Source organism: Sorex araneus, chromosome 2 (genome assembly GCF_027595985.1).
Source record: "Sorex araneus isolate mSorAra2 chromosome 2, mSorAra2.pri, whole genome shotgun sequence".
Taxonomy (NCBI): Eukaryota; Metazoa; Chordata; class Mammalia; order Eulipotyphla; family Soricidae; genus Sorex; species Sorex araneus.
In genome coordinates, this window is record NC_073303.1 from 380630171 (window position 1) to 380654668 (window position 24498).

At 65.7% G+C, this 24498-nt stretch overlaps 2 protein-coding genes across 5 annotated transcripts in view; both read left to right on the forward strand.

The window, feature by feature from the left end:
- The window catches only part of ATP9B (ATPase phospholipid transporting 9B (putative)), a 130804-nt gene extending 119983 nt beyond the window's left edge, over positions 1 to 10821 (forward strand). For both annotated transcript variants that reach the window (XM_055128069.1, XM_055128070.1), the window contains 14 exons: positions 28 to 189; positions 488 to 580; positions 3199 to 3282; positions 3484 to 3654; positions 4221 to 4319; positions 5596 to 5685; positions 5780 to 5924; positions 6045 to 6109; positions 6197 to 6352; positions 6434 to 6498; positions 6625 to 6733; positions 8575 to 8632; positions 8792 to 8995; positions 10526 to 10821. In XM_055128069.1, coding sequence (XP_054984044.1) covers positions 28 to 189; positions 488 to 580; positions 3199 to 3282; positions 3484 to 3654; positions 4221 to 4319; positions 5596 to 5685; positions 5780 to 5924; positions 6045 to 6109; positions 6197 to 6352; positions 6434 to 6498; positions 6625 to 6733; positions 8575 to 8632; positions 8792 to 8995; positions 10526 to 10662 — 1638 coding nt within the window. In that variant the 3' untranslated portion in view covers positions 10663 to 10821. The remainder of the gene's footprint in view (positions 1 to 27; positions 190 to 487; positions 581 to 3198; positions 3283 to 3483; positions 3655 to 4220; positions 4320 to 5595; positions 5686 to 5779; positions 5925 to 6044; positions 6110 to 6196; positions 6353 to 6433; positions 6499 to 6624; positions 6734 to 8574; positions 8633 to 8791; positions 8996 to 10525) is intronic.
- A 5314-nt stretch (positions 10822 to 16135) lies between these two features.
- The window catches only part of NFATC1 (nuclear factor of activated T cells 1), a 45733-nt gene continuing 37370 nt past the window's right edge, over positions 16136 to 24498 (forward strand). For 2 of the 3 annotated variants that reach the window (XM_055127224.1, XM_055127225.1), the window contains exons 1-2: positions 16136 to 16389; positions 23493 to 24498. The exon at positions 23493 to 24498 is cut by the window's right edge and continues 51 nt beyond it. In XM_055127224.1, the coding sequence (XP_054983199.1) occupies positions 16269 to 16389; positions 23493 to 24498 (1127 nt within the window). In that variant the 5' untranslated portion in view covers positions 16136 to 16268. The remainder of the gene's footprint in view (positions 16390 to 23492) is intronic. The other variant, XM_055127226.1, reaches the window with a different exon arrangement.

Here is a 24498-nt window from a genome sequence, read left to right on the forward strand (position 1 = left end):
TGCTCTCATGTTGCTGGCCACTCTCAGGTCGCGCTGGTGCAGTGGACACAGAGCGTGGGCCTCACCCTGGTCAGCAGAGACCTGAGCTCCATGCAGCTGCGGACGCCCGGCGGCCAGACACTGACCTTCTCCGTGCTCCAGGTCTTCCCCTTCACGTCCGAGAGCAAGAGGATGGGCATCATCGTCAGGGTGCGTGCGGGCAAGTGTGTCCCGCCTGAGGGGTGAGGGGCGAGCTGAGGTGGCTCCGTCTGGGTTCAGCAGCGGCAGCGGGTCGATGAGTCTCGTCTGGAGTGGTTCGAAGAGCCGCCTGGGGAGCTGTGCCTCAGTCAGAGCCTCCGTCTGTTGCGCCTGGGAGGGACCAGCCCACAGCCAGGCACCTGCTCACGACCCTCGCTCCCTCAGGCAGGGCCGCGGGGTCTCGGTCCTGCCCTGCCCAGGTGCTGCTGGGGGACTGCACCATATCCCGGTGCCTCTCTTGCCATTGTAGGATGAGGCCACCGCAGAAATCACCTTCTACGTGAAAGGGGCGGACGTCGCCATGGCCACCATCGTGCAGTACAACGACTGGTTGGAGGAAGAGGTGGGTGCTGGGAACTCGGGGTGGTGTGTGCACAGGGGAGAACATCGTTTTTTGTTTGTTGGGGGACCATATGGTGTGCCGGGGTACAAACCAAGGTTGTCTGCGTGCGAGGCAAGCACCTACCCTGCTGTGCTATCATTCTGGCCCCCATTGTGTAGCATGTGGTGTGTGTGCGGGGCCAGTGGGAGTGAGAGGGTAACATTGTGGTATGTGTAGGTGGACGGCCCAGGGGTGAGGACGGGTGGAGTGATGTGGGGCAGAGAGTGCAAAATGGGATACGTGGAGGAGCAGCAGAGTGGGAGAATGAGCATATGTGGTGAGGGGATGGTCCTGTGGCATGTGCGGGGGTGAGGGGGAGTGTCCTTGGCATGTATAGGTGTGTGGGGGTTAGGGGGGACATCCTGTGGCATGTGTTGGTATGTGGGAGTAAGGGGGAATGTCCTTTGGCATGTGTAGGTGTGGGGGTGTGCGGGGGAATGTCTTGTGGCATATGTAGGTGTGTGTATAGGGTGAGGGGAATATTCTGTGGTGCGTGTGGATGTGTGAAGGTGAGGACACATATTCTATGGCATGTGTAGGTATGGAACGGGTGGGTTGGAACATCCTATGGCATGTGTTGGGGTTAGGGAGAGTAACCTGTAGCATGTGTGAGGGTGAGGGGGTGAGGAGGAAACATTCTATGGCATGAGGCGGGCGGGTAAGGAATATTATGTATAGGTGTGTAAAGGTGAGGGGGAATGTCCTGTGGTATGTGTTGGTGTTTGGGGTGTTAGGGGGAACATCTGTGGCGTGTGTGGAGGTGAGGGGAACTGTCCTGTGACGTGTAGGTGTGTAAGGGTAAAGGGGAACATCCTGTGGTGGGTGTAGGTGTCAGGGGTGAGGGGGAACGTCCTGTGGTGTGCGTAGGTGTGTGGGGTGAGGGGGAACATCCTGTGGTGTGTGTAGGTGTCGGGGGTGAGGGGGACCGTCCTGTGATGTGTGTAGGTGTCGGGGGTGAGGGGGACCGTCCTGTGATGTGTGTAGGTGTCGGGGGTGAGGGGGAACGTCCTGTGATGTGTGTAGATGTCGGGGGTGAGGGGGAACGTCCTGTGGTGTGTGTAGGTGTCGGGGGTGAGGAGGAACATCCTGTGGTGTGTGTAGGTGTCGGGGGTGAGGGGGAACGTCCTGTGGTGTGTGTAGGTGTCGGGGGGTGAGAGGAAATGTCCTGTGGTGTATGTAGGTATGTGGGGGTGAGAGAGAATGGGCTGTGGCATATTAGTGTATAAGGGTGAGGGGAAAAACCTTGGCATGTGTAGGTGTGGCGGTGGTGAGGGAGAATGGGTGTGTGACGTGTGTGGGTGTTGAGGGACACAGGATGTCAGCACATGGTGTGGTCATGAGGACTGCATGAGGAACAGTCACTGCAGTGTCTAGCCAGATGTCTGCATCTATGGGACCAGGGACTGAGGGCACCTGCCCGCCTGTGTGGGCGTGTCCCCTGGCACCACCAGTCCCGAGCACTGAGCCCTGTTGGAAATGGCCAGCCGACAGAGAGGCATCCCTGGGTAGTGGACAAGGCCTTGAGCGGGTTCAGCCACTGCCCTCTGCACACAGGCTTGCACTCGTGGCAGCCAGGTCCATGTCCAAAGAGCCCCCCAGCCCCCACTGTCTGTGCTATTGGCAATCGGAATCAATAGTGCCTTCTGGCACTTGAATTTAATCAGGGACATGAATAAATTAAACTCCCCGAAGACCTCGGGAAATGCCATAAAAATTACTTTTAGTCATAATGATGTACAATTAATTATAAAATGCTTGCTTAATTTATTTAGCTTTATGAGGTCAAATCAATAGATGTCTAGCAACAGATAATGCCCAATTGTTTTCTCTGAAGATAACTTTATTAAAACTCCGCATGTCTCTCGGCATTGTCCATTCACCGCACCCATCTCAGTCTGCTGGCAGCCCTGCCTTACGGCCGCCACAGGCTTACCCGGATAGGGCGTGGCTGCCCGGAGGCTCCCCAGCTGCGTTCCTGGCTGTCTGGAGGAAGAGCGCGGGGAGCACACTTGCCCGGAAGTCCCAGGCCTGGTCCCTGGGAGAAACGCAGGTGGCTCTGAGCTCCCTGCAGTCTGCCCAGCCAGGTCGGACTCAGAAGGCTCCAGACTGAAGATGCTGAGTTAAGGGTGGACGCACCTGCCTGGCACGTGTGCTCGGCACGAGGGGCCGCTCTGGACAGGCCCCACAGCCGACAGGCCAGCTGCAGGGCCAAAGCAGATGCTTACCAGGGTGTAGGCCTGGCCCCATTTCTGGTGTGAGCACCACGTCCCTTGGCAGACTCCCCTGCGTGACTTCCTGGGATGGGGCTCCAGTGACCTTGTCTGCCGTGTCAGCCGGGACGTGGATCCCAGGGGAACCTTACGTGGGGCCAAGGCTGCCTCGGGAGGTCCTACAGCCGAGTGTCTGTCGAGGGTTCCTGCTTATCGTCACCTTCTGGTTTCCTGAAGGAAGGAGTTGTGAGGCCCTGGAGGCAGCGGCAGCCTCAGTGGACTGGAGAGGAGTGTGTCCTGCAGGGACTGTCCTGGCCCCATCCCTGTCCCTGACCGTCAGGGCCAGCCTGACCACGTCTCCTCTTGCAGTGCGGGAACATGGCTCGTGAAGGTCTGCGCACCCTGGTGGTAGCCCGGCGGCCGCTGACAGAGGAGCAATATCAGGACTTTGAGGTGAGCGCTGTCCCCTGCCCCACAGGGGACCCACCGTCTGCTCAGTGCTGCCTCCCTGTGCTGGCCACTGGCTGCCACAGGGAACAGTCAGAACCTGGCTATGGCTCTCACGTGCACAGGAAGTCGTGCAGGCTGGGCTGTGGGACCCGTGCGGGCGCACACGACAGGCACGTTTGACCCACAGTGGCTGCATCTCCGCAGAGCCGCTACACTCAGGCCAAGCTGAGCCTCCACGATCGGACCATCAAGGTGGCGGCCGTGGTGGAGAGCCTGGAGCGGGACATGGAGCTGCTGTGCCTCACGGGCGTGGAAGACCAGCTGCAGGCCGACGTGCGGCCCACTCTGGAGATGCTGCGGAACGCGGGGATCAAGGTGCGGCAGGGCTGGTCCTGCCTCCATGGGCCGCAGCTTCACCAGGCTGGGGGCCAGCTCGGGTGTCCCCTTTCCTTCTTGCACCCTGGGGCCACCTGCCCCGGGACACTGCCACGGCCTGCTCTTTCTGTGGGCACTTTGGGGTCCAGGTACTGTTTGGGGGCGCTGCACTCCCCTGTGCTCCCTCGCCGTGGGGGCTAGGCTGCGACCTGAGCCTGGGCCTGTTCTGAGTAGTTCGCACCCCAGGGCTGCACCCTGGTGCCTGGCACGCCGCAGCACGTGCTGTCGCCGCACATGGTGACTCACTGCATATGGTGACTGTCACAGCACGTGGCTGTCGCCCAGCAGCCCACCCTCCCTCCACGTCCCTTCCATCTTCCCATCTGGTGGCGTCCCCGTCACTCCCTTCTCAGTCTCGGCTCATGAGGGCCGAAAAGCCTCGAGCCGACCCCTGAACTCGGCCCAGGGGCCTCCCTCACTGCTGGGCCCAGACAGCTGGCCGGGATGCTCTGGCGGGGGGAGACAGTCCGCAGGGCTGCAGCTCTCCAGCCTCAACTCTGCCCCAGATTTGGATGCTGACAGGTGACAAGCTCGAGACGGCCACCTGCATCGCCAAAAGCTCCCACCTGGTGTCCAGGACACAAGACATCCACATCTTCAGGCCAGTAAGTTGCCGAGTTACTGATGAGGAGCGGGTCATTTTGCTGTGGCTGAGACGAGAGGGCTTCCGGGAGCAGAGCACCAGCTGCTGAGGGTCCGTCCTCCTGGGCCTTCGGACTTTGCTGTTCTGAACTGTGCCTCTTTCTTCATTTCTAAACATTTATATACTCCGAGGGCCGGGGTCCTGCCCAGACACCACCCCATGATCAAGGCGGCGGCAGTTTATATTTGGCCACATCACCTGGTGGTCCACCTGCTGGGAGCCAGGCTGTGAGGGTGGCTCAGGGTGGCCATTGTCATCTGTGGTCCTCTTCCAGATCAAATGCTCCCCCGTGGCTGGAGCCATACATCAGGCAGGGCACTTGGCCAATCCGGGCTCAAGCCCCAGTACCCCCTTAGGTCCCCAAGCCCACCAGGAGGGATTTCTGCGGGCAGAGCCAGGAGTGAGCCCTGAGCACTGCCAGGTGTGGCCCAAAGAACAGAAAAGATGCTCAACCCGAATTCTCTCCAAGACACTGAAGAGCATCACCTGCGCATATGTGCTCACTGTCCATACCAGCCGTGGCCACGCTGATGGGGAGCAGAGCGGGGTGGGTGTCTGGGCATGTGTCGGGAGGCACCTGAACACACCTGCTTGGAGTGTCAGAGCCGCCCAGTGGCCTGTCAGAACTGCACATCGATCATTGACTTCTCAGGTCGAAAATTAGAATTTGCACAGTAAAAACAGTTTAAGATGAGTAAGATTTAGGTCACGTGAATGTTTTAATTTAGGATCATAGTAAGTGATTTCTTTCCAGCCCTGGTAAATTTCCTTCAGAAATCATGTTGAAAATCATGATAATAGCTTTATAGCTTTGGAAATGTTTCTGTTTTTGAAGTCATGATGTTTTGAAAGTTGAGGCTTTATTTTATTCTTGAAGTCACTTGGCCATTTGAGCCGGTGTTTTTGCTTGAGCTACGGAGAGGGTGGTGTCACAGCAGGGGCAGCAGCGGTCAGTGGCTGGGCCGTGGCTGCTGACAGGCTCCGACCGCCTGTGGGGCCATCCCTGCACTGCCCGCGCCGCCTCACCCTCGCAGGGTGGTAAAGGGGCAACCTCACTCTCGGAGAAGGTTCTGGAAAGCCCCCGGTGGGTCACTGGTCCGATCTCTCCTAACACTCGCCCGGTGTCCTGCCTGCCTGCCTGATGGGCTCTGCCTGTGGGACGTGCGTCTCTGACGCCGCGCCAGGCCTCTCTGGGCCCGAGCAGCAGCAGCATCGGGGTCCCCGTCTCCCGGACGCAGGTCGCCAGCCGAGGAGAAGCCCACCTGGAGCTGAACGCGTTTCGACGGAGGCAGGACTGCGCCCTGGTCATATCTGGGGACTCCCTGGAGGTGGGTGTCCCCCGAGCACGCTCCCTCCTGCTGCCGTCGCCCTGGAGTGGGGCCGGGCGGCTGCCCAGCAGGCACGACCCAGTCTCGCCCCCAGGTCTGCCTCAAGTACTATGAGCACGAGTTGGTGGAGCTGGCCTGCCAGTGCCCCGCCGTGGTGTGCTGCCGCTGCTCGCCCACCCAGAAGGCCCACATCGTCCGGCTCCTGCAGCAGCACACGGGCAAGCGCACGTGCGCCATCGGTGAGATGGGGGCGGGGCGGGGCGGGGCGGGGCGTCCAGGTCCTGTCGCCCGGCCCCCGGCCCCCGGCCCCTGGGAGAACAGTGGAGCGGGCTGCGTGTCTAGCCCGCGTCTCTGCTCAGGTGACGGCGGCAACGACGTGAGCATGATCCAAACTGCAGACTGCGGCATCGGCATCGAGGGCAGGGTGCGTAAGTGTGTGTGCCCCCACGTTCTCCACGGCGGGCGCGTCGGGGCCGCGCTGAGCCCCCCTGAGCCCCCCTGTGCCCCGCAGGAGGGCAGACAGGCCTCCCTGGCGGCCGACTTCTCCATCACGCAGTTCAAGCACATCGGCCGGCTGCTCATGGTGCACGGGCGCAGCAGCTACAAGCGCTCGGCGGCGCTGGGCCAGTTCGTCATGCACCGTGGCCTCATCATCTCCACCATGCAGGTAGGCTGCCCGGGCTGTGCTGGGCACCAGCGCACGTTGGCAGGCGCGTGGTGGGCACCCGTGTCACTCACTGTCTTCCAGGCCGTGTTTTCTTCCATCTTCTACTTCGCCTCCGTCCCTCTGTACCAGGGCTTCCTCATGGTGGGGTGAGTAGCCGCCACGGGGCCTCTCCGGTCCCTCCCCCAGAGCCTGAGGGTGCCGGGGTGCAGGCCCCATTCCAGGGCCGTCATCATCACCCCGCCTGCCCCGCCTCGACTGTCCGTCCCTTGCAGGTACGCCACTATCTACACCATGTTCCCCGTCTTCTCTCTGGTGCTGGACCAGGATGTGAAGCCCGAGGTGGCGATCCTGTACCCGGAGCTCTATAAGGACCTCACCAAGGTAGGCTGCTCCGTTCCTGTCGCCGTCCTGGCCAACTTTTCTTGCTCCAGGCCCCTGGGGGAGTTTTGAGGACTTAGCAAATACTTAGGCTCCCAATACTGTTTCTGACCAACCCCTCCCGTGTTTGGGCCCCAGGGAGTCCTGGCTACCGACTGTAAGACCGTGGGATCAGTACTCACCTGGCCACAGGGCCATGGGCTGTCACACGGGTATCCCTGCACCCTTGTGACGTCACCAGGAGGCAGCTGAGAGCAAAGCCCGGCATCCCACTGCTCAGAGTCTGTCACAGAGCAGCAAGGTGGCGCCTGGAAGGGGAGCCTGTCGCAAGCCACACAGAGGGCACGGTCTGCTGCCCTGGCCTTCAAGGGTGGCCCTTGGTGACCTGGACAGTGGACGGGGCGAGGCCCCCATCAGAACAGAGCCAGCTGGGCACACGCTGTGATGGCGGCTCTATCCCAAGCGTTCCAGAAAGAGCATGGTCTCAGTCAGGAGTGGCCTCCCTCCTGCAGGCCGTGTCCAGTTTCAGGATCTGCATCGCCGTCTTCGCAGTGAACAGAGTTCAAGCACCAAGCACATGTCAGGCCCCAGCTGCACTCACGGGCCACCGTGTGACTCAGGAAATCCCAGGAGGCCTCGTGCGGCCTGAGCGCATCTGAGCACATGGTGCAGCCTGGAGCCAGCGTCCTGCTTCCCGCTGGCCAGTGTCGGATAGTGCCCCTCCCAGGGGCTGGCCTGGGCAAGGTGGGGGCAGGTGCCACGCTCCTCTTGCACCTCGTCGCCCCTTCCTTGGGGCTCTCGGGTGCTTTCGGCTCTGTGTGACTTGCCCGGAGTCATCTGCAGCCTCTGATGAGTGGTCACCTCGGTCCCCCGACCCCAGCACTTGGCTGCAGACAGGAGGCCACAGCCATGTGTGCAGACACGCAGTGGTGGGCACGTGGGGGCCACCGTAGGCAAAGGTGGGTCCAGAGTGGGGTGCTGCCGGGGCCTGTCCTTGCACACAGCTGGAGAGCAGCTCAGAGACCAAACACCGACGGGCCCCAGGCCCTCGCACATCTGTCCCGAGGCCTGTGTTCAGACGGGCTTCCCCTCCTGAGAGGTGGATCTGCGGCCTCAGCCTGCGGGAAAGGAGAGCAGGACACAGAAGCGAGGAGGAAGGAGAAGGGGGCCCAGCGCAGCAGTGCCGCCCCCACAGAACCTCCCTCACGGCAGCGGGGCCGCAGCCCTGCAAACGTGTCTCATCACTGACTACAAACCAGCCGTGAGCGCCCGGTGCCGTCCACAGGCTGACAGACAGGCCGGTGGAGAAGTGGGCACCAGGAAGGACAGAACCAGGCGGCCCGCTTTGAAGACACCCAGAACGCAGGCCCTGCGCTGAAAGGCAGATGGGCCGTGACTGATGGGCAGGGCAGAGGGGCCAAGGGGCCCGTGTGGGTGGAATTTCCAGGGAGTACAGGGTCAGGGGGCTGGAGCGATAGCACAGTGGTTGGGCGTTGGCCTTTCACACGGCCGACCCAAGTTCGATTCCTCCGCCCCTCTCGGAGAGCCCGGCAAGCTACCGAGAGTATTGCGCCCGCACAGCAGAGCCTGGCAAGCTACCCGTGCGTATCGGATATGCCAAAACCTGTAACAATAAGTCTCTCAATGAGAGACGTTACTGGTGCCCACTCAAACAAATCGCTGAGCAACGGGATGACTGTGACAGGGTCAGGGCTGGAGTCCGGGGGCCCTCACCATGGACAGGGAGGCGGCCACCTTCCCTGGGCGAGAGGGGTCGGGCGCTCCCTGGGGCCGAGGGGAAGGCCCTGAGCTGTGCGGGACCCAGTGTTTTGCTCTTGCCGCAGGGCCGGTCTTTGTCCTTTAAGACCTTCCTCCTGTGGGTTCTGATCAGCATCTACCAAGGTAGGACCCCCGCCCCCCACGGTGGCCCTCACACCCGGCCCCGCCCCAGGCCGCTCCCCTGCCCTGAACAGAGAAGGGGGGAGGCGCCGGCTATGCCCTGGCACCCCTGGGGTCGTGGGCCCCGGGGTCCCTAAGCCAGCGCTCGCGGGCGGCCTGCAGGTAGCGTCCTCATCTACGGCGCGCTGGTGCTGTTCGAGTCGGAGTTCGTGCACGTGGTGGCCATCTCCTTCACGGCCCTCGTCCTCACCGAGCTGCTCATGGTGGCGCTGACGCTGCGCACCTGGCACTGGCTCATGGTCCTGGCCGAGTTCCTCAGCCTCGGCTGCTACGTGGCCTCCCTGGCGTTTCTTAACGAGTATTTCGGTGAGTGCCAGACGCTTCTCGCCCCCACCCACAAGGCCACCCTGCCACACAGGCTCCCTCTGGGAACAGTCACAGGGCTCCTGCCCTGCCTGTACCCCCTCCCACCGCTCCCCTGCACCCCTCTCTCCCCCACGAAGTCTCCGTCCCTGCAGCGTTCCCTCCCCTAGCCTGCCCTGGCCTGAGCTGCAGGCCCTGCACCTTCCCCCCGTGCTCCTCAGCCCCAGGGTCCAAGCACCCCCTCCCGCAGGAGCAGGGCACAGCTGTGGGCTGCCCCCTCGAGTGCCCACCCCACCTCAACTTCTCCCTCTCCCTCTCCGAGGCCTTCTACCGCTCGAAGCTCGGCTCAGTGCTCAGGCTGGTGTGGCAGCCCAGCAGGTTCTTGATCACCACACATTCCAGTCACACAGCTCCACACACACTCTAGTCACACTCGTAACTCCACACACCAGTCACACGCCTGACTCCACACACACTCCAGTCACGCTCATGTTCCCACACCCGCAAGCCCCAATCACACCACTCCGCACACACACTCCAATCACACTCAGCCTCCACACACCCTCCAGTCACACTCACGACTCCACCCATACACACTTCAGTAACACTCATACTGCATGCAATCCAGTCACATTTGCAACTCCATAAACTCTAGTTACACTCACCACTCCATACACGGCTCAGTCTTACATTCATTGACTATACACACATTGCAGTGACACAGTTCCACACACTCCAGTCACACTCATGACTCCACACACACACACTCCCATCACTACAATTCCACACAATCTAGTCACATGACTCCCCACACCCAAACCCGTCACATGACTCCAGCCACATAATTACACACACTGTCCAGGCATTCATGACTTCATACACCCCAGTCACATGCCTGCACACACATACTCTGTTAACACTCATACTCCACACACTCCAGTCACATTCATGACTCCACACTCCACCCACACCCATGACTCCACACACACACTTCAGTCACACTCACTTCTCCGCACATAGCCACACAGCCACAGGCCACAGCTCCCGCCTGCAGCCCTGTCCTCCACGGGCCCCAGAGCCCGGCGCCATGGACAGCGTGCGTGGGCCACTTCTGCAGCACTGAGCAGCGCCGTTTCTCAGCCTGTACTGCTGTGTCCACAGGGTTCTGGGGGTGATGGGCCCATCGGGGCTCCGTCCTGAGGCTGTGGTCACTCATGGCTCACTGAGCAGACACTGGCAGAAATCTCCAAGCACAGGGCGGGAAGTGAGCACTTTGGCTATGAGCCTAGGAGAGCAGCGTATGTTGGGGTCTTGCCTTGCATCTCTGGCTCGCACAGGCCTGGGCTCATCTGTCTCTCCTGGCCGAAGGAGAGGGTCAACTCTGCCTTCCCAGTGCAGGTGGCCAGAGCCTCTGAGGTGCAGGCCATGACCCGGCCACCCCTGCTGCCACGTGTTGCATGCTGCAGGCCACCGTGCCCTCAGTGTCCCCACACCCAGGTTCCCCCGGGCCCCTCACCTGTGTCTCTTCTGCAGACGTTGCCTTCATCACGACGGCCGCCTTCCTGTGGAAAGTGTCGGCCATCACCGTGGTCAGCTGCCTCCCACTCTACGTCCTCAAGCACCTCAAGCGCAAGCTGTCCCCACCCAGCTACTCCAAGCTCTCCTCCTAGGCCGCCCTCCCTGCGCGCCTTGCCGTTGGAAGCTGTGCCGCGCCGAGAAGAGCCTTGACCGGACCCAACCCAGAGACGAGTTCACGGCAGCTGGGCCACATGCTCCTCCCTGACGTGGCCTCGGGGTCAAATAAACCAGTGCACTGTCTGCGCGTCGGGGCTGTGTTCATACCACGGGGAGGGCTGCGTCCCGCAGGGACAGCCAGCCCGGCCGCGCCGTGCCGGGGAGTTCTCCCCGAGGCCTCCCCCAGCTCACACGCCCTCGCAGCCATAGGCCTGCCCCCACCCAGGCCCCTCCAGGACCCTTCTCAGGCCGTGGGCGAGGCGGCCTGCTGGGCTCTGCCGGGTCCTGGTGCGAGGACTGGGTCCCAGCCCAACCCATCCTACTCACCTCTGCCCTGCGGGTGGCCGCTGCTCCTGGTGCTCCCTGACCTGGGGTAGCAGTTCCCCTGGTGGCCACCAGGTGTCACTGTGCAGCACACTTGGGGCCAGGCCAACACCTGGCCGAGAGGAGTGGGCAGGCTGGACCGGGTCTGGATGGGAGGAGGGAGCTGTCCTCCCTCCCTGCTGGGCGGGGCTGGCCCCACCGGTGGTTCATTGGCCAGTGATACAGCCTGCAGTGGGTGGGCAGGGCAGGCAGCCAGGGTCGTTCTGAGGCGGGTCTGTGGAGCGGAGGCCCCCACGGCGCCACGTCACTGTCCTTGATCCCATGTGGAGAGCAGACAGGTCACATCCGTGTAACACCCAGGGCTGGACCCTGTCCTGTCTGCACCCTCTCCGGCCCCCACAAGGCCAGGGTAGGCCATGGGAAGGGATGAGGCGAGACCGAGTGGCCCGGACCCCTCAGCAAGCCGTCGGGCTGTCACGCACACACACACACACACACAAACACACACACACACACCGCCAGCTGGGGCCCGCAGCAGTGCGCCAGCGCTGGGATAGCACCTGGGGCCAGCCGGCTGTGCTGAGGGTGACCAACTGCTGGAGAAGCAGATCCCCGACTCGGCCCAGGGCACGAGACCACATTGGCCAGTGCCCTGTGGCGAGGCCGGGTCGAGGCAGACACTCAGCCTTGTGGGCAGGTGGGAGTGCCCCCACCACTCTGCCATGCAAGGGACCCCTGAGATGGGTCAGCAGGGGACCCGGGATGGGGGTGAGCACGGGGGCCAGGAGCAGAGGTCAGCAGAGTGACCCAGGATAGGGGACCCCAGGAGTAGAGGTTAGCAGGGACCCAGGAGCAGAGGTCAACTGGGGGACCCAGGGTAAAGGTCAGCAGGGGACCTGGATAGGGGCCAGCATGGGGGTGGAAAGAGAGGTCAGCAGGGACCCAGGAGCAGAGGTCAGCCTGCTGATCCATAAGATTCCTCTCCCAGGAAGCCCTCCTGGCTTTGCTTGGGTCCTCACCTTGAGGACTGACCCTACATAAGGCAGAGTCCAAGCACTGGGGGGAGCCAACAGGCCTGTCTATAGGTGACGAAGTTTCTCCTGAGGCCATGGCACCCCCTCCTTGGGTGCCTCCCACTCCCCACTTTCCCCAGGCGTTCCCAGAGCCTGCTGCCGTGAGCCGGGGTCGGCCCTGCGCCCTGAGCCCTGGGCCCCCTGAACCTCTGCAGCCCATGCCTGGGCCCACTCTGCCCACAGGCCCTGGGATGGTGTGGTTCCAGAAGCTTCCAGAAGGTGGCGCTCTAGGCCAAGCAAAACAGTCCAGGCCCATCCTGGATGGTTGTGTCCAGGGCTGCCCATTCCTCAGGGCTCCAAGCCCCACGGCCAGCCTGGGCTCTACCCACCCACCCGCTGGGCGGCCCCAGGGCTGAGCCCTGAGCACCCAAAAACAAACCCACAGGCGAGGCAGCTTCAAGGACCTCTGTCCAGCTCGGTGGGGACCCAGGGCCCCTCAACTCCAGGGAAAATGTGTGACAGTCACAGTGCTCAGGGGTTGCAAACACCCCTCCATCCACTCCCCCTGTAGGAGGCTCCGGGGCTGGGGCCTGGCACATGCCGTCTCGGGAGGTGAGTGGTGACCCCTAGGTCAGGCCCATCAGGGCCCCCCGTATGTTCTCACCCTATAGAGGGACCGGAGAGCTGGGGCTGATGGTGGGGGCGGGAGAGGGCCTGGGGGGCAGGGAGGACCTGGACTGTGCTCCGACTGGTGGGCTATCCTGTGGTCACCCAACCTGCCCCAGGACTATTGCAGGGCCCTCGGGAACAGAGACCTGGCTGACCGAGTGACCGTGTGGACGGCTCCGCTGCCCCTCAGCTCAGGTGTGCTGGGTGGACGTGTCCCCTGTGTGTCTGGCTGTTTCTCTGCTTGCAGAAGCATCACTGTGGTCCCTGGCCAAGGTGGCAAGGCTTGGGGCCTGGCGCTTCAGCCTTCCGGGTGGATGTCACTGCAACCCCACAGCCAGGCTCAGCCGCCCAGGGCTCATGGCAGCCCTTGTGGGGGTTCCACGGCCCTGGAACTGCACCAGCCCCCGTCCCGACGAGAGGCAGGGCTGGGGGCCGGGGCTGGCTCTGTGTCCCTCAGGGACCGAGGTCCTCCCAGCCCACACCCACTTGGTGCAGGATCTGCCCTTGGGCACACCGTGCTCACCCTCCAACTGCTCCTCCCACCCCCGTTTGGGGGGACCCCAAACAGCAGGTTCCCCGGCACATCCGCGCCACCAGACCCCTGGGACCCAGATGCAGAGCCCTCGGGACAGGGGCCTGCAGACCCGAGAGGAATGTGGGGTGCGTGGGGTGAAGGGTCTCGGGGAGAGGCCTTCTGGGGGGCAGGAGGTGGTGAGTCCTGGAAATGCCCTTGTTCCCCACTGACTCCTGGGCAGGCCCAGCCCTGCTGCCCCAGCTGGGCACCCCCTGGGCCCCACTCAGCTGTGATGACACCCCAAAGCAACTCAGAACTCTGGGAGCAGCTAAGAGGTTACATCCCCCAAATCTCAGCGCCCAGCTGGAGGGACCCAGCACCCGATTTCTGAGGGATCCCTCAAATCAAAAGCAGCCTCCTGGGGCCCTTGCTGGTCACCGCATGTGTGTAACCAGGAGTCTGGCCGCCAAAGGAGAGGCTGGTGCCAGGACCTCGGAGCCCAGTCCCACCTGAACAGAGAAGCCAGGACGAACCCCCCACCCCAGCCCTGAGGGCCCACCCAGCACCTGGGCTTGGGCACAGCCCACAGAATACAGGGGTGCAAGCTGGCTGGCTTCCCTCAGGGGGCCCCAAATTGAGGAAGAGGAGAGAGACAGAGGGAAAGAGAGAAGGAAAGGGGGAGAGGGAGCAAAGGACAGGGAGAGAGAGAAGGAAAACGAGGAAGAAAGGGGGAGGGTCAGAGAGGGCTGTGGGCTGGAGCACTGGGTAAGGACAGTGGCTTCAGGGTGACCACTGAGGACAGGTCCTGACCTCCGGCCATGCGGCTCCTCTGCAGAGTTGGGCAGACAGTGCAGACGCTTGTGCTGAGGCCGAGCTTCCAGAGTGGACAACTGAAACACCAAATCCTTGGACAGAGGAACACCCCAAACCCAGAGGGAAGTCCAGATGCAGTGGGCTCTGATGACCACCGCTGACCTGGGGCCTCCCACACGCCGGGCACCCCTTCTTGGAGCCACAGCCCTGCGTCCACACCTCTTAACTTTGTGGGCAAGATCTGCTTTAACTTTTACATCTAAAACCCTCCGTTTCCCGCTTACGGGAGGCGTCTCAGGTTGATGGCAGGTGAGGGGCCGGCAGCTGCGGGGGGGGGGGGAGGGGGCGGCACCCCGAGGGTCTCCCTCCCCCAGGATGGCGGCAGCGGGGCACCAGCTTCCGGACCGCGATCCTCGAAGCCAGGAGATGCGCACCCTCAGGGCCCTGGAAAGTGGTTCGCGTCCGCGGGAGTATTTGCCCAATAATCCGCAGAAACAACAGTGACCTAAAAATAGTCTTGTTTTCTGTCCTAAGCTCCTTTTAACTTCGTTAGTCATCACCAATTCTTAAAATAAAACCGTGTCCCGTCTCTCCTAGTAGCGCCTATAACACACCTCGAAGGAGGCCGGCGCGGGGTCGCGGGGGTCGCGGGATGCTCCGGGGCGCGGAGGACCAGGCTGGCTGGACGTGCGGCCGGGTCGGGGAGGAGGGCGCGGCCGGGCAGGGGCGCGGCCAGGCGCAGGGGCGCGGCCAGGGGCGCGGGGTTCCGGGGGAGCGCAGGGTTCTGGGGAAGCGGCGCGGGGTCCGTGTGGGGCGCGGGGTCCGGAGCGCGGGGTCCGGAGCGCGGGGTCCGGAGCGCGGGGCGCGGGCCGGTGGCTACGGGCCGGGCCCTGGGCGCGCGCCGCCTCCGGAACTCCCTGGCGCTGGCGCGCGGCCACCGTGGCCCCGGCAACGGCATTAAACACGGGGAAACAGACGGGCGCGTCACCGCGGGGATAAGGGGCGCATTGAGCGCCACGGCAAAGGCGCTTTTCTGCGACGCCGGGAAAGTCGCCGCGGAAGGGACGCGCCCCCCGGCCGGGCCCCGAGACGCGCCGCGCGCCCCGTCGGGGCAAGGGAAGCGCTGGGCGGCCCGGGGGCGGCAGGAACCCGCACTCGCGGCGAGAACGCCAGGGTGCCGGCTGGGGGCTCCGAGGCCGGGCCACGCCGCTGCCCGCGCCGGGGCCGCCTGGGCGCTCGTGGGCCAGGGCCGAGCGCCCGGCGGCGGCTCCCGAGCACCCGCCTTTAGCAGCGAAGTCCGCCCGACCCGCGGGTCCCCATCACAGGCGGGGAGCGCGCGTTCCCGACGGGAACCCCTCACCCCAGCCCCGGCCCGGCCCGGAACGCGCCCCTGGGTCCGGACGGCGGCGGGGCACGTCCCGACCCCCCAGCCCAGGCCTTGGGGCCGCGCCGGTATTTACGGGGCAGGGCAGAGCCGACGCCGCCGGCCTGCAATCTGGTAGCAATTTAGCGGGACGGGAATTTCCTTTCGCCGCCTGCCAGGGGGGCGCGTTTCCAAATTTCCACCGCGGGGGAAGCCTGCGCCTCCCCATAATGACTTCAGCATGCGGGGCTCCTCGCCCCCCGCCTCCCGCGCCCCGCGTCCCGCGTCAAACCGCCCGGCCCCCGAGGACAGCGGCGCGGACCCCGCCGGCGGGACCTGTCCGGCACCCCGCGCGTCCCGCGCCCCCGGGAGCCCCGCGCGCCCCGGCCGGCCCGCCGCGCCCCTGCCCGGCCCGCACCCCCGGCGCTTCCGCGCGTTCCCCGACCACCGCGCCCCGCGCCCCTCGCGCCCCGCGCCCCTCGCCCCTCGCGTCCCCGCGCCCCGCGTGCCAGGCGAGCAGCGGCGCGGCGCGGAGGGCGGCGCTGGGCCCCAGGCCCCGGGCGCCGGTCGGGGCGGGCCGGCCGTGATGTCACGGCGGCGGGAGGGGGCGCGGGAGCGGCCGGGCGGCGGGAGGCGGGGGAGGTGTTTTCCAGCTTTAAAAAGGCGGAGGCCGCGCGCGGGCCTGCGTCAGAGCGCGGCGGAGAGCGGGACTCGCAGGTCCCCGCGCGCCAGCAGCGGCCGGCGCGGCTCCACCCGCCCGCGCGTCCCGCCGGCCCCGCGCACACGCCCCCCGCGCCCGCCCGCCGGGTCCGCTCCCGTCCGAGCCGCTGCCCGCGCGCCGCGTGGATGCCAAGTACCAGCTTCCCGGCCGCTTCCAAGTTTCCGCTCGGGCCTCCGGCCTCTGCGGGCTGCGCGGGCGCCGAAACTTTGGGGCCGGCCCGCGGCACCATGAAGTCGGCAGAGGAAGGTGAGCCCCGCGCCCCGCCCTCCCGGCGGCCCCGGCTCGGAGCGCATCCCGGGCGCGGCGTGGGGACGCGCGGGCAGCGCCTCGCCAGGATCGGGGCGCGCGCCCCCGCCCCGCGCCCGACCCCACACGCGCTCGCGGGGGCAGCGGGCCGGGCCGTCGCGGGTCCGAGGACGGTCCCAGGCGCGAGAGCCCGGGCCCTGCCCGCACCCGCCGCGCGTCTGCCGGCGCATCTGTAGCGGGAAAACCCGAGCGGGGCCGGCGGCGACGACCCTCCGACCGCGCCCCGAAGCGGCCCGCCCCGTCCGTCGCCCCGAGCGGGGCGCGGGGCCCTCTGCCTGGCGACGGGGAGCCCCGTGCCGGGGCGGGGCGGGGGTCTCAGGGAACCCCTTATCTCCGCAGTGTTTTCCTGAGTTCTTCCACGCGCCTCGCCAGGCCCTCCCCGGGAGGCAGAAAGGAAGGTGCCGTTTCCTGCCGTTCCATAAACACAGGCCGGGGGGCAGCCGCTTCCCCGCGGGGCCGTCCACACCGGCCGTGCCGTGCGGTTCCGGGAGCGGGTCCTTCCCCGCCGCCCGCCCACCTCCACTCGGGCCTGGAGGGGGCTGGGGGCTCGCGGGGGAGGGCCGCACCGGCTTCCCCGACGGCTGGGTGCACCCACCTCCCATCGCCCCGTCGAACCAGTGAACCAGTTTCCTCCACCAGTCGGCAGGGTCTGTCCTGCAGTGAAGAATGTTTTCTTGGGGGAGAGGGACAAGGGCCACCGGGCGTTTCTCACGTGTCCTCCTTCCAGGAGCTGCGGCGACAGGGTGCGGTGCTCAGATGGGACAGGGGGTGCGACTGGGAGGCTGTGGAGTGGGGCCCAGGCCCGCACCCAGACCCGGGCAGGCCCCGAGTGAGGGTCCTGCTCGCCTGCTGGGCTCTGGTCAGCAGCGCGTGGGCGAGTGGGCGGCAGGCGTGGTGTTTGTTTTCCGTGGCGGGCACCGAGGTGCAGCCTCGCAGGGAGCCCCCACCCACCGCTCGGCTGAGCCTGCTCCAGTGCAAGGCCCGGGGCAGCTCCCAGAGCAGAACAAAGCCGGGCCTGTTCCCGCAGAGTTCTTGATCCAGATTAGCCCGGTGGGGCCGGCGCCCTCGTACCCAGGGCCAGGAGAGGTCCAGACCTTTAGCTGACATGCAGAGGGGAGGAGGGTTGCTGGAGAGAGGCTCGCCCATCAGCTTGGGCGCAGGGCCCGCACCTGGCTGGAGGGCAGGTGGGCCCGGGAGTGGACACTTTCCCGATGCCTTTCGCCGCGGTGGCTGCTGAGGCCGGTCCACGTGAGCTGGGCGGTGGTGTGCCAGGACGGGGCTGAAGTCGAAGGAAAGCTCACAGCGCTGAACAGAGAAAACGAGATGTGGCATGAAAACATTTTACGACAAAACAGAGCTGCCATTTGCACAAAGGTCAGCAGAAAAGCCGCAGGCCCGACGTGAGACCTATTGTTAGAAACGGAACCAGGCCACAGGGAGCCTCGCAGAAGCCGCCCGGGAAGCTCCAGGGTGGCTGTTTCTAGAAAAAGCCGCTCCCCAGGGGAAGGCCGTGGGCACGGGAGGGCTGGGGGGTCTGTCCCTGGGGGCTTCTCTGTCTGGCTGGCTCAGCTTTGCTCCCCGCAGGGCAGAGAGGGAGAGGGCAAGGCCAGGCCCCTCTGCTCTGCCACCGGCCTGGGGTCTCTCGGGGTGACGTGACTGCGGGTGTGTACCGGGGTGTACCCCCACCCCATCTCACCCTGCCCAGGACAGTGAGAGTCCTCCCCACCCGCTTCTGGGTCCTCGACCTCATGGGGCACGGCACGGGGCCACCAGGCTGTGCTGTGTGGCCGAGAGTGTCCCCCCTGTCCTGGGCCCTGTGCCCGAGCGTCCCCATCTGGGTCTCCTGTGTCCGGGAGTCTGCCTTGTGTTCTAGTGTGCCTTTATCCATGTCTTGTGTCCCTGAGTGTCCCTGTGTCCTAGTGTGTGTCGAATGCCCCATGTGCATGTCCCTGTGCCCATGTTTCCCCATGTCTGAGGGTCTGTGTGTCCCCGTGTCTATGTCCTTGTGTTCATATGTCCCTGTCTCTGAGTGCGCGTGTCCGAATGTCCCCATTCCATGTGTCTGAGTGTCCCTGTGTCCATGTGTCCTTGTGTCATGTAAGTGTGTCCCTATGTCTGAGTTCCTGTGGGTCGAATGTCCCCATGTCCCTGTGTTCACATGTCCCTGTTTGAGTGTCTGTGTGTCCCCATTTCTGAGTGTGTGTCCATACATCCCTGTGTCCCACTGTCCCTGCTATGTCCCTGTGCCCTGGTGTCCAGGTGCCCAGGTGCCCATGTGTTTGAGGGTCCATGAGTCGCTGTGTCTATGTGTCCCCACATCTGTGTGTCCCTGCATCTGTGTCCCCATGTCTGTGTGTGTCCATGTGTCCCCGTGTCCATGTGTCCCTGTGTCTCTCCATGTCTGTGTGCTGTGTGTTCCCATGTCCCCGCGTCTCTGTCTTGTGTGTCCCAGCATCCGTGTGTTCGTGTGTCCCACTTCCATGTGTCCCTGTGTCCGTGTGTCCTACGTCCCTGTGTTCATGTCTCATGTCTGTATGTCCCCGCGTCTGTGTGTCCAGGTGTCCCGCGTCCGTGTGTTCCGCGTCCCTGTGTCCCACATCCCTGTGTCCCCGCGTCCGTGTGTCCCGCGTCCGTGTCCCGCGCCGGTGTCCCGCGGGCAGTGTCCGGCGGCGCTGGCCGCTCGGGGCGCCCGCGGCTGTTTATGGAAACCCGGAAACGGGCGGGGGCCGCGGGTCACGTTACCGCGGGGCGGGCGCAGGTGCCGCCGGGCCGGACCTGCGCTCCAGGCGGAGCCGGCCCAGCCGACCCCGACCGCCCCCGCGCGGCCCGACATGACGGGGCCGGGGGAGCCCGAGTTCGACTTCGAGTTCCTCTTCGAGTTCGACCCGCGGGACCCGCGGCCCGCCCGGACCCCAGGTGGGTCCGACCCGCCCCGCGCCCGCCCGGACGCCCCCTGACCCTGACCTGGCGCCTCCCGACCCGACCCGCCGCACCCCCACCGCCCGGACCCACCGCTGGTCCGCAGGAGGGGTGGGGGAGCCGGAGGGAGTCGGGCGGCCGGGCGGGTGGACGGCTGCCCCAGAGTCCGCAGCCCCTCCGGGCCACCTCCCCCGTCCCCCACTTGTCCCCCCCCCTCCCTCTGCCTGGCCCCTCATTTGTTCCCTCAATCCCCCACCTGTCCCCCGTCCCTCACATGTTCCCTCGTCCCTCTACCTGTCCCTCCACCTGTCCCCCCCCCCCCCCGCTGTCCCCAGGCTGTCTCTCTGCCAGTCCCCCAGCCTGTCCCCCAGCCCGCCTCGTCCCCCCCGCCTGAGGCTTCTCGGGCCAGTGGAGGCCTCCTCGGCTCCTGCCCACTCGAGCCCTGGCACCGGGCACGCGTCTGGCACCGAGGGCCGGAGCCGTTGCATAATATTTTCCATATCACCCGCCGCTGGATTTCAAAGCGTGGCGTCCCGCGCTGCCCGCTGGCCACCCGGCCCGCCTTGGACGTCGCCTCACGGCAACCTTGAGCAGGCTGTGGGCACCGGGTGCTGGCCTCCTGGTCAGGGGAGCCTGGAGAGGGCCCTCCCTCTGGCCACTCCGGCTGCCGGACCGTCGTGGGGTCCAGCTCATGCCTCACGAGGGGCCATAGTCCTGCTGTTAGAGCCCGGGACGGGCGGCCTCGGAGGGACACGCCTGCGTCAGGCCGGCAGCCGGGGCCAGTGGGGGACACGGGGTCCTTCTTCCGTGCTGTTCTGACGCTCCCACAGCAGGGTCTGGCCCCTGCTGGCCCCGGCCAGGGCCACCCTGCCCAGCTGGGGACTCACGTGCCCCGGCCCAGAGCTCTGCGCCTCTCCACTCAGTGATGCCCTCTGACCCCGCCTCTGCTGGGAAGATGGGGGAGGGGCGTGTCTGCTGCCCTCTTGGGGTGTCCAAGTGGGGGCCCTGCCTGAGGGTCGCTCTTACTGCCGCGTCTCGCTTTCCTGTCAGTCTCTGCTCTCCTCACTGCGGCAGCCGGGACAGTGTGTGAGGCCACCCGGCTCCCACCCCAGGGCCCCACCCCAGGCCCCCACCTTCCCCAGCAGAGCCGCCTTGGTGACTACAGATTGTTGTGTGGGAGTCAGCCGGAGACACCTAACCCCGCTCCCCCTTCCCAGGGGTCCCCCAGGAGCTGCTGGGGAGGGACTTGGTCCCCTGTGTGGACTCGGCAGAGTGGACAGTGGCTGCCGGTGAACGGGGAGCCGTGTTGGGCCATGCTAGAGGGGAATGCAGGGGTGTAGGGAGGGGGTGGGTGTGGGACAGGGGCACGGGATGAGGGGTGTGGAGGAGGTGCGGGTGGGAGGGGGCTCTGGAAGGGGAGAGGCACAGGGTGAAGGGTCTGTGAGGAGGGGAGGGGTGTGGGGTGTGGGTCCAGAGCGCCCGAGGCCAGGGCGGAGCTCTGCGGCCTTGCTCAGGGCGGCGGCTGTGTGAGCCGGCCCAGCTGCACACCCTGAGCCCGTGGCTTGGCCCAGGCCTGGTCCCTGTCCTGGGTTCTGTGCGGCCCCTCCCCAGGGCACCCCTGCTGAGTGCGGGTGAGGAGGGAGAGGTTGCAGGGGTGTGTTCAGCCCCACCAGGGTCTCCGGGCCGCCCCTTCCCTGGTGGTTCTCTCCCTCTGAGACTCGCGGTGCCCCAGCTGCGGCCCTGGTGGGGGCAGCTCCCGGCCTGAATCACCCCCGGGCCTGGACGCTGACTTCCTGAGACATCCCCGGTCCTGGAACAGTGCCCCTGGCTAGCCGGTGACGCGGATTTGAATCCTGCACCCGGCTTGCTTCAGGGTGACTCAGAAGCCAGCCTGCGCGCCTGGCCCTCTCCCTGCTCCGTGGAGGTCTGTGAGGAGTGGACGTGCTGGGCAGCTGCCCGGCCCTCCCTGCCCACCCACAGACTGTCCTGCCCTTCTTTGTGCCACCCCTGCCCTTAGCCCACACGCGTCCCTCCAGCCTCGAGTCACCGCCAGAAGGTGACGAGGTGGGCACCCCCTCAGTGTGGAACAGAAAGAGGGGCCACTTGGGGGCCCTCGGCAGGGGTGTGGGACTCTGCCCACGGCCCAGACGGGCAGCCCTGGACCCGTGATCCTTGGTCATCAGTCAGGCCGCAGGAAGCTGGTGGTCGTGGCTCCTCCACTGAGGACACTTGTCCACGTGTTTCTGTGCCCGGTGTGCTGGGCGTCCCGGGAGCCTGTGTAGGCCCAGGGCCGAGCCCTCACACCTGTGCCTCGGGCGCTGGGTGGCCAGAGCTGAGGTGGGGGAGAGGGAGAGTTGAGGGGCTGCGGGGAGGTGAGGGGTGAGGTTGGGAAAGGCGGAAGACATTGGGGTCTGCAGGGGGCTGTGGGGTGGTGGGCAGCCTAGTTCTCTTGGGTTGTACGGTTCACGAGGACACTAAGCTCAGTGGGCAGCGGCGTGGCACATGGGGTTTGCGAGAGCAAAAGGTTGGCACACCTGCCTCACGTGGACGGTCCTGTGGTACATGGGGTTCAATGGGCAGTGGTGGTACAGGTGGTTCAGTGGACAGTAGTGTGGCACACGTGGTTCAGTGGGCTGCAGGCTGGTACACGTGGCTCAGTGGGCTGCAGGCTGGTACACGTGGTTCAGTGGGCTGCAGGCTGGTACACGTGGTTCAGTGGGCTGCAGGCTGGTACATGTGGTTCAGTGGGCTGCAGGCTGGTACACGTGGTTCAGTGGGCTGAAGGCTGGTGCACGTGGTTCAGTGGGCTGCAGGCTGGTGCACGTGGTTCAGTGGGCTGTAGTGGCACACGCGGTTCAGTGGGCTGTAGTGGCACACGCGGTTCAGTGGGCTGTAGGCTGGCACATGTGAGTCATGAGGGCAGGAAGGTGTGTCCCAGTGTGTGGGTGTGCATGAATGCCCTGTGTGTGAGCATGCGTGCTAGTACAAGACACACACGCTGTGCAGTGTGATGAGTGATGGTAAGAGAACTGGTTTCTGCTGAAGTACTTGTCAGTCTCAGAGGTGACCTGGCCACACCGAGTACTGGCCATGCACTTGGGATTCCCTGTCAGCTAGACCCTCCCAGATGACACGTCACCTGTCACCTTGACCTGGCTATGTCCTGGGCCCTGCCCCATCTGTGGTCCTCCTTCACGCTGGTCCCCAAGGAGCCTGTCCAGTGCTTGCCTAGTCACCCAGAGCAATTGGCGACCAGCCACAAGACCTTCTCCTCCAGAAAGGCCCGCCCACCCATGCCTTGGCCCCACCCCAGCCCCGGCCCCGCCCACCCAGCCCTGCCCCCTGGCTCCACCCACCAGGTCCCCTGCGGGGGGCCCTCCATCTCCTGCCCCGCCCACCCTGGTTCCGCCCACGTCATGCCACGCCCACCTCCTGCCTGCCCACCCGCTGACTCCGCCCACCTCCTGCCCGCCCGCCCTCTGCCCCTCGCCCGCAGGACGCAGAGTCCACTTTGCTGTGTGGCTGCACAGGGCAGCTGTGCCCGGAGGTGCCTCCTCAGGCTGGTGCCCCTGGCAGGAGGCGGTCTCGAGTTTCCAGGCGCTTCCATTATTCAGAGGCCCACGGGCGCCTGCGAGGCGCAGGGCAGAGAAGGCCTTTCTGCATCTCCAGTCCAGGGGGCCTGGTGGCTGGGCACGACCAGTCACACGAGGGATGGTTTGTTAAAAATGCCGAGACCGTAACCAACGGCAGGTCCCTACGCCCAGCCGCCCGGCGATGCTCAGGGCTCACTCCTGGCACTGCTGCCCTCGGACTCAGTCCTGGCGGTTGGGAGGCCTGCCGGGGTGCTGGGGCGGAGACCAGGTGGACAGAGGGCAAGGCAGGCGCCCTCCCCGGTGCCGACCCTGCTCGTGGAGAGAGGTGCGGGCAGCTCCGGTGAGAGCCAGGGATCGCGCCACCTCGTCCCCCGGCATTTCTGACGAGGTGCCTTGACTACAGGGACGCCTCTGCACCCCGCCCGCCGGCCCTCACGCCCTCCCCACCGACCCGCACCCTCACCCCCCGCCCGCCGGCCCCTCACGCGCGCGCTCTCTCTCTCTCTCTCTCTCTCCCCCCGCCCCCCGCAGACCACTACAGCTGCGCCTCCTCCAGCCTGGCGGCGGCCCTGCCTCTGCCCCCCGTGCACGCCTCCCTGCCGGCCCAGTGCCATGAGCTGCAGCCCTCAGGGCCGGGCCTGGTGACCAGCCACGCCATGGGCTACGGAGGAGCCGTGGACGGCGGGCCCTCGGGCTACTTCCTCCCCGGCAGCGTGCGGCCCAACGGCGCACCCCCCCTGGAGAGTCCCCGCATCGAGATCACCCCCTACCTGGGGCTGCACCCGCACGGCGGCCAGTTCCTGCCGGACGTGGAGGCGGAGGATGTGCTGCCCGGCGCCCGGCGCCCCCCGGCCACGGCCACCCTGCACCTGCCCCACCTGGACACCTACCGCGACCCCTCCTGCCTCAGCCCGGCCAGCAGCGTGTCCTCGCGCAGCTGCAACTCCGAGGCCTCGTCCTACGAGTCCAGCTGCTCCTACACCTACGCGTCCCCGCAGACGTCCCCCTGGCAGTCGCCCTGCGTGTCCCCCAAGACCACGGAGCCCGAGGAGGGCTTTCCCCGCGGCCTGGGCGCCTGCGGGCACTCGCCCTGCGCCTCGCCCCGCGCCAGCGTCACCGAGGAGAGCTGGCTGGGCGCCCGCTGCTCCCAGCCGCCGTCCCCCTGCCCCAAGCGCAAGCACGGGCTGGACGGCCGGCCGCTGCCCTCCCCGCAGGCCTCGCCCGCGCCCTCGCCCCACGGCTCCCCCCGCGTCAGCGTCACCGACGAGTCCTGGCTGGGCAGCGCCACCCAGTTCACCAGCTCGGCCATCGTGGCGGCCATCAACGCGCTGAGCACCGACTCGCTGGACCTGGGCGACGGCGTCCCCGTCAAGGCCCGCCGCACCGCCCTGGAGCCCGCGGCCCCCGTGGCGCTGAAGGTGGAGCCCGCGGCCGAGGGCCCGGCCACGCCGCCCAGCGTGGACTTCTCGCCCGAGGAGTTCCCCGGCTTCCAGCACCTCCGCAAGGGCGCCCTGTGTGACCAGTACCTGTCGGTGCC